Source organism: Ictalurus furcatus, chromosome 6, assembly GCF_023375685.1.
Source record: "Ictalurus furcatus strain D&B chromosome 6, Billie_1.0, whole genome shotgun sequence".
In the NCBI taxonomy this organism is placed as follows: Eukaryota; Metazoa; Chordata; class Actinopteri; order Siluriformes; family Ictaluridae; genus Ictalurus; species Ictalurus furcatus.
The window spans coordinates 14038661-14047053 of NC_071260.1; the positions used below are offsets into that span (position 1 = coordinate 14038661).

Below are 8393 nucleotides of genomic sequence, written 5' to 3' on the forward strand. Positions count from 1 at the left end.
TAGGACTAGTAGTCAACAAAAATCCTTCACCAATGGCAAGATAATGTGTAAACCTGCATACAATTTTTTTTTTTTTTTTTTTTTTTTGATTGTTGTTTTTTTAAGTTGGTTTTTGCTCTAAAACCATTCAATTCTAGATATAATGTTTTGTAGATAGAATGTTTGCTGCCTGTATGAAAACAAACACATTTTGCTGAATAAGTCTACTTAATACAACATACTCTTACAGACAGAGTTTTATATGTTTACCCTTGTACTGACAGCAGATGAGGCCAGCTTGGACCTCACAAGCGCTAATTCATTCAGAATAGGCAATCTCTTTGAACAGTGCTCAGATAATCACATACAGTCCTGTTGATCCCTTCAGAAATCAGTCAGATAATGCAGTAGATTACCTTACCCTGCTTCAGCAGCTTCACTTGCATTTCTCTAAACCCAAAGACTGACTTATGATAGCTTGCTTCCAATTTTGCAATAAAAACAAATTACCTGGTTGCCTAAATGGGGCATGTGACTGTGCTCAGAATGTACCAATCACATTCAGACTCATGTTCAAAAGTAATTATCATACACCTTTCATCAATGAAGTGATTCTGATTAACCCCAAATAAAGATCAGCTATTTCTGTAGGATTTTCTCAACATCATCTTGGTTTCATCTGACTGACTGAGATCTCATTGTCGAAAGATATTGATCAGGACAGGGCTACAAAAGAATTTGCAAAACATTAGATGTACCATGGAACACCACGAAGGCCATCATCATCAACAAGTGGAGAAAATGGGGCACGACAGTGACATTATCAAGAACAAGATGTCCAAATAAACATCCAAGCCCACCTCAAACCATGGGGCAAAATATTTTATGCTCTGATGGAATCTGCATAGAATGTTTTGAGCATAATTCTAAAAAGATATGTTAGGCACAGAAAAGATTATCACTCAACAAACACCATACCCAGGGTGAAGCATTGTGGTGGAAGCATCATGCTATGGAGCTGCTTCTCTTCAGCCATGACTGGGGCTCCAGTCAAGAATCATGGATATCAATCTATTTTTGGACACAAAACCTGCAGGTCTCTGTTGGACAGCTAAAGATTTAGTAAAATTTCAACTTCATGCATGACAACATCAACACAGGAATGTCTTCAGAAGAAGATGATCAAAGTTTTGGAATGGCCCAGTCAGAGTTCACATCTAAATCCTATCAAAAATCTGTGGATTAACTTGAACAGGGCTAAGCACAGACTATCCCCTCACAATTTGATAGGTATGGAGCATTTTTGAAAGGAAAACGGGAATAAAATAGCAAAATCAAGATGTGCTGTGTTGGTAGACTCTTCTCCAAAAAAACCAAAAAGGTTTTTGGGACAGTCCTGTGAAAACTGCAGTAAAGCGCGTGTGTGTGTGTGAGTGTGTGTGACGCTTTTTAAGCCAAGGAGCCTATGAGGACTACTAAGGCTTTTTTGATACTGGTATCTGGTACAGAAAAGAAAATTGCTTTGATTGCTTGGTATAGAAAAGAAAATTGCTTTGATTGTTTGGTATAGAAAAGAAAATTGCTTGATGGCATTTGGTAGATGACCTTTAAGTTTTTGTTGAGAGAAAGCAAGAACAGTAGTCAAAGGAATAGGGACAGGAGACTGTTGTTGTTTTTTAAGATAGAAATGTTTGTCATTGTAGAGCACAAATGAAGTTTTTTTTTTTTTTTCAATATTAAGTAACAGACCTTGATGAGTTAGTAATTATAATTCCCTTTATTTATGTAGCGTTGTTCATTTTCATATTCAAGGTTACTTTACACTAGTGAATGGAAAAAATGTAGCTCTGATAGCCCTAATACAGCTCTGTCCACGTGCCTGTCTGCCAGTCTGTCTGCCTGTCTGTGGTGAGGCTACAGCAGTTCTGTGACTATTGCTGAAAAAACTACTTGCATGCACTGACAAACTGCATATCGACAAAAGACCTAAAATACTATAGGTATTTGTATACCTACGCTCAGTGGTCATTTTAATAGGAACACTTGTACCCCTGCTCATTCAGCCACTCATCTGGCAGCAGTGTAATGCATATAACTCATGCAGATACAAGTTAATCGTTTCAGTTAATGTTCAGCAGTCACTGTGATAACATTTTTCCCCTTTCTGATGTTTGATGTGATCACTAACTGAAGCTCTTAGCCTTTATCTGCATGATTTTATGCATTGCGCTGCTGCCACAGGATTGGCTGATTGGGTAATTACATGAATTAGCAAATATAGAGGTGTTCCTAGTAAAGTGGCTGGTGAATGTATATTGTAGATGTACATTTAAAAAAATGATTTATGGTCATTGGCTCTGTAAGCATGTCATATATTATTTGAAATGCATCCACTGAAATGCATCCAGTAGTTATATTAGTGCAGGCCTACTTGGGATGAGGACTAGACACTTGGAACTACACTTGTCAAGTGTCATAGAGTTGATTACATAATAACTAAGACTACAGTACAAATAGTAAAACACAATTATTGATTGTTTGGCTTCGTTACAATTGTTGAAATAAAATGAAGGTTACCCTGGAATGACGTCTTGGGTGGAAAATAAAGCATGTGCCATTATGAATTCAGTTTAGGAACTGAGTGATCACATGAGCTAAATAATGTTGCTGTACATTCTTAGCGTCATGAGTTTTTCAACTACCATTGCTACATTATTGTTTATGTTCTGTCCATTATTTTTGTATTGTACAGTATTGCATTGTAATGCTTTTTTTGTATGTGTTTTTTTCATCCTTTCAGTGATCTCGTGAATGGTCTTGTAGCCCTGATGAACAGTAACATCAGCAGTCCTGTTAACCTGGTGAGGATTTTAGTCATTAATTGGTCGATTGACTGACTGACTGATTGGTTAACTGATTCATTTATTGACTTTCGTAATGACATATATTACTCACTCCATACAGGATTCTTTATCATCACGGCATTTTTTTGTTATCGTTGCGGCCAAAAATGCTTGATTTTGCTGCAGGTTTTTTTTTATTATTTGCGATGCAATTTTTTGCAGGGTTTTTTGGGCTTTTTTTGCGGAAAAGTACTTGAATTAGTATAATTGCAATTGCACGAAGTTGTTTTGCACGGTTTTTCATAGTGATGTTTGTTGGTAAACGAGACCTTTTAGCTGTACTCATATTCGACGCACGTGAAACGAAGAGGTCTTTGGCTGAATTCACGTTTTGATGATGTCCCATGACTAGCCCAAATCTTTGGAAATTTAAAAGAATTGCAAACTCCTCCAAATATTGTGGAGTTTGATTGATTTTCCATTGATTTCTGCGATCACAACATTGCAAAATCCTGGAGGGACTGATTATTTAGAAAGTACAGAGCAGGGCCTCAACAGCTATATAGGGAATATTTGCCTTCTGGCTAAATCAAAAGTGGTTCGCACATGCATATTGAATAACACCTTCAGTATTTGATTGAATATGGAATTTTGAATATTGTTCTTCAAATATTAATTAATTAATTGTGTACTTAGTTAATCAAGTAATTAATTAGTTGTTTCATTAATGATTTAATGCCTCACTAATAATGATGTTTTTTGGTCAAAATTTTTCGTAATTTTTTTTTTTGTACTTGATATGTAGCGTGTGTAGATTTAATAGTACTGCGCAATCCTCATTGGCATTGATGAGGACTGGACAAATAAAGTAATCAAGTATGTTATATTGAATTTTTTTTTATTTACTTTTTTGCATTTGTTAAAAAGAAATTGAAAAACTCCTGACAATTTGTAATTCAATAATTCATTCGTTCATTAATGATGTAATACTTCACTGATAATGTCAGACAGCAGTTTTCATTTCAAAGCATTTTATATTTGTCCGTGCAATTTGTCAGCACTTGACACTGAGCACATGAACCAGAGGATAATTTACAGGGCTGTCACTCTCACATTTCATTTCTCACATTTCATGTTTGCTCTGCTTTCAGGGAAACCCTGAGGAACATACCATATTGGAATTTGCTCAGATGATTAAAAGCCTGGTTGGTGAGTAAACCAAGTTATGTAAAAGACAGCTAGGATCACATCCTCGCACATGCTTATGGCATTTATGTAGTCACTCACAATAGCCATCATCGTTCTAACTCTGATTCTGTAATCCTCACTCCATCTCTTTCAGTGAGCCGCAGTCATATTCAGTTCCTTCCAGAAGCACAGGATGACCCTCAGAGACGGCGGCCAGACATCCGCAAGGCAAAATTGCTGCTCGGCTGGGAGCCTGTGGTGAGCACTACACCACACTCTTAACTGCCAGAACATATACCAACACATCATTTTTTTGGACTTGAATTTAGACTCAAAGATGTAGTTTATGATAGACTTGTGATATTGTGTGAAATATTCTAGCAATTGCATGACTGATGTATGGGGTTTACTGCTTCCATTTTCTGTGTCTTTCCACGCTATGCAAAATACTAGCCTTACACCCCACAATTGGAGCACTGCATGGTAGCTCTGTCCTACTACTTGATAGTACAAGTGGTCTGAAAATTCAGGAGCCAATAGGAATACGTTGAGGAACTATGTCGACCCGAATATGTTGAATAAAATCCACGAAAACATGAGCAGCTGAGGAAATGCATAGAGCTTAAGGGTGAACATGTAGAGTGTCTGTTGTAAATAATAAATAAAAAATTAGGTATATGTAGTTTTATTCTCATTGGTTCCGGACTTTCAGACACCCTGTAGAAATGGAGTTTTCAACTAAATTCTGCAGCACAAACAGCGGTGTGTGTGTGTGCCTTCAGGCGAGCACACGGCCAATCATTTCCAAGTTGAAAAGGTTTTCAGTTTCTTCACCCCATAGATATAATTTATATTTTGCTGAAATAATACATGAAAAGTTGGTCAGACTTCCTTTTTTTTATTGTATTTATATTCAAAAGTTTTATGTAGTTTATAGGTTTAATATAACTGCATAGTCCTTGTTGGTCATGCACTATGTTCACCATTGCTGTTACTATGGTAACCACATGAGCAACACAAGCAATTTTCACTTTTTTTTTTTAAATACTAGCTAAAGACCCACCTCTTATGTGAACACCTAACCAACCCATAAAAAAAAAAAAAAAAACATTTAAAACCTTACTCTGGCACTTACATCTCTACTCTGCGCACTTTGCTTCTTCTGGAACTCAATTAATGGATCTTGTACGGTAGCACTACTTGTATTGTTCTCTGCTTGATATATCGCTGTGCATGTATTTTCTCATTTATACATCGCTTTGGATAAAAGCGTCTACTAAATGAATAAATGTAAATGTAAATACAGAGAGTCAGGGGAGCAGAAAGAGATTTGCTGTTTGCTGTACCTAAAGCCTGTAAAGTTGCAGAAACCTTTTCTGGCATTTAAATCCCAATACTCAATACTGTTCCTCCGACCTGATACATACCTACCATCCCCCTAAAAAACTAGTCCTGGGTTTTTGGTTTTTTGTAACATGTAATGTGTGTGTATGTGTTTGCTTTTTTTTTTTTTATTGTAGGTGCCATTGGAGGAGGGACTGAACAAAACTATTCAGTATTTCAGCAAAGAGCTGGAACATCAAGCCAATAATCAGTATATTCCCAAACCCAAGGCTGCCCGTATGAAGAAAGGCAGACCAAGACATAACTAGAGAACAGGCTTTCTCTCAGGGATGCTGGGACAAGGCCCATGTGGCCTCTAGCAGCCATTTTACACTGAGGTATTTTCTCCCCATAAACCGGGTGATTTGGTATTCTTTTTTTCCCTCAGTTTTTGGAAAAGCAACTCTAGCGAGAACTGTCTCTTTTGTGCTTGCTTTTCAAAACGTGTGCCTCAGAAGAAAAAAAGAAAGAGAACAACCAGACGCTAAATCCCACGTCTTGCACTTTGGAATTTATCAATTGCCTATTATTTAAGAAATTGTTGAAAAACAGCTCATTGTGCTTTGTGCATTTATGCCATGCCATTTTGTTTGATGTGATAATTTTTTACCAATGTCTTTGTTTCAGTGTTGAGATTTATTATGGAGCATAGTGATATCCACTTTATTTATCTTAAACGCGCTGCAGTGGGAAGGCTGGCGCTATTCTGAAGAAAAGACAAAACTATGTGAAACGTGTTTCCGCTTTTTTTAAATGTCATTTTGAGCCAAGTCTACTGCTGCCATTGTCACACTTCAAAGAGAACTCTTATGCTTTTTCTGATTTCAGGTGAAAAAGGCTATTTTAATAAAATATTTACACTGTTCGGTATTCTGCTTTTTAACTCTCACATTCTTTCATTTGTGTTTGGTAACAGGTGGGGAAAAAATTATGATGATGGAATTTGATTCAAGGATAATAAGTCTGATAACCAGGTTTATTTGTTTTTGTTTGTTTGTTTTTTTGTACATAATATTACCTGGCTACTGAATGGTCATTGAACAGAAATACATGCACACACAACAATAGCGGAAAACACATAAAAGCACTGCACTGTGAAGTAAAAGCAGTTTTGTGGACTTTAAAGTTGAGGCATCGGACAGGAACTAGCTTTATTTACTTTTTTTGTATGCTTTGTCATAATTTAGGTTACACTAAGCATAAAAAAATAAATGTTTTATAAAAATGGTGTACTTATCTACAAGCTACATATTGTTTTTCATCATAGCATGCTTTTGATTATTGAAGGGAAGATGATTTCTATTATAGCTATTAGTATTGACTATATATTACTGTATTACAGGTGACCAAGATAATCAGTAATGTTACACATTAGATTGCTCTGGGGAATAAAGCAGCCATGTACTAAAGTCATCTGTTCAGCTACTATTGCAACAAGGTGACATCCATGAGAATTGTCGTTACTGAAAAAAGAAGCATAATGTCTGCACAACGAATTTACAGCTCCGAACAACTATTTATTGAAAATGCAACGTTTCGACTGTCAGGTCTTCATCAGGCACAGTACCCATGTGGAATAAAATACAACTCTTTGTAGGAGCAGGTAATCACCTTGATTAGACTCGCACTCCAAAACACGTGACAATCAATTCAAATCATGTGACACACACACACACACCCACAAAAGAATTACAATAAACAATCCACATAAGGGTAAACTCTGCAAGAATATATTAAATATTTCACTCCCTTGCTCATAAGGTATAATATATTATAATGCAATATCAAAAAATTATAATAATATCTTTATTATTAAAAACTACATGTTAAGTATTCAGCATTAGGTGCGGAGTTCCGTAAAGTATTAAATAGGCATTGGCATATTATTTCTAGTGATCCTAAATTATCAGGTATTTTTAAAGACTTAAACATCAAAATAATCTCAGTGACTTGCTTGTTCAATCTGAATTTCCTTCTCGTGCAGTAAAACTAGATATTCTGGCTCTTCAGGTAATTATAGGCATGGTAATTGCACCCAGTATGCTTTTACACACAAATGTAATTATTTTAATCATCCGTCGTAATATTCTGAGACGTGGTTCTATCACCTGTTACTCTACTCATGTGATCTAACTTATTCTGCGTCCTTGTGGTCTTGCATATGTTGGAAAAACTTGCAGACCATTGCATACATGCATTAGTGAACATCGTAGCAATATCAAGACTGGAGATATGCACAACCCTATAGCGTCATGTTTCAGATAAGCTGGTCAAAATGTTAGCGCTTTAATACATAGGTATAGAGAAGGTAAAAAATAAACCCTTAAGAGGAGGTGATTATGAGAAGAAACTGTTACAAAGGGAGTGTTTTTGGATTTATACTTTAAATATTTTGTCACCCTTATGGCTGATTTTTTAAAATAGTGATCTATGTATTCCTTCATCTGCTGTTATTATCAAAGATGTAGTTTTTAATAATAAAGATATTGTTATACTTTTTTGATATTGCATTATAATATATTATACCTTATGAGCATGAGTGAAATATTTAATATATTCTTGCAGAATTTACCCTTATGCGGATTGTTTTTTGTTTGTTGTATTTTTTGTGTGTGTGTCACATGATTTGAATTGATTGTCACGTGTTTTGGAGTGCTAGTCTAATCAAGGTGATTACCTGCTCCTACAAATAGTTGTATTTTATTCCATATGGGTATTGTGCCTGATGAAGACCTGACGGTCGAAACATTGCGTTTTCAATAAATAGTTGTTTTGGAGCTGTAAAGTCAGTGTGCGGACATTACGCTTCTTTTTTTCAATATTGATTTTTTTTTGTCCTGCACCTGAGCCCAGTTCGGGTGCATTGGATGTGCACACCTTTTGTTATATTTTAAAAGTCATTATTCAAATCATATTGGTTATAACATAAGATTCATTACGTTTCATATCTGCCTGTAAGGATTTATTCATTATTTAATGTTGTATAGGGCGTAAGTGGAT

General features: G+C 35.8%; 1 protein-coding gene across 5 annotated transcripts in view; it reads left to right on the top strand.

The window, feature by feature from the left end:
- The window catches only part of uxs1 (UDP-glucuronate decarboxylase 1), a 31028-nt gene extending 23766 nt beyond the window's left edge, over positions 1 to 7262 (top strand). For 3 of the 5 annotated variants that reach the window (XM_053626607.1, XM_053626606.1, XM_053626608.1), the window contains 4 exons: positions 2780 to 2840; positions 3974 to 4031; positions 4165 to 4268; positions 5531 to 7261. In XM_053626607.1, coding sequence (XP_053482582.1) covers positions 2780 to 2840; positions 3974 to 4031; positions 4165 to 4268; positions 5531 to 5662 — 355 coding nt within the window. In that variant the 3' untranslated portion in view covers positions 5663 to 7261. Of the gene's footprint in view, positions 1 to 2779; positions 2841 to 3973; positions 4032 to 4164; positions 4269 to 5530 lie in introns of all 5 variants that reach the window. The other 2 variants (XM_053626609.1, XM_053626610.1) reach the window with 1 other exon arrangement.
- The last annotated feature ends 1131 nt before the right edge of the window (positions 7263 to 8393 follow it).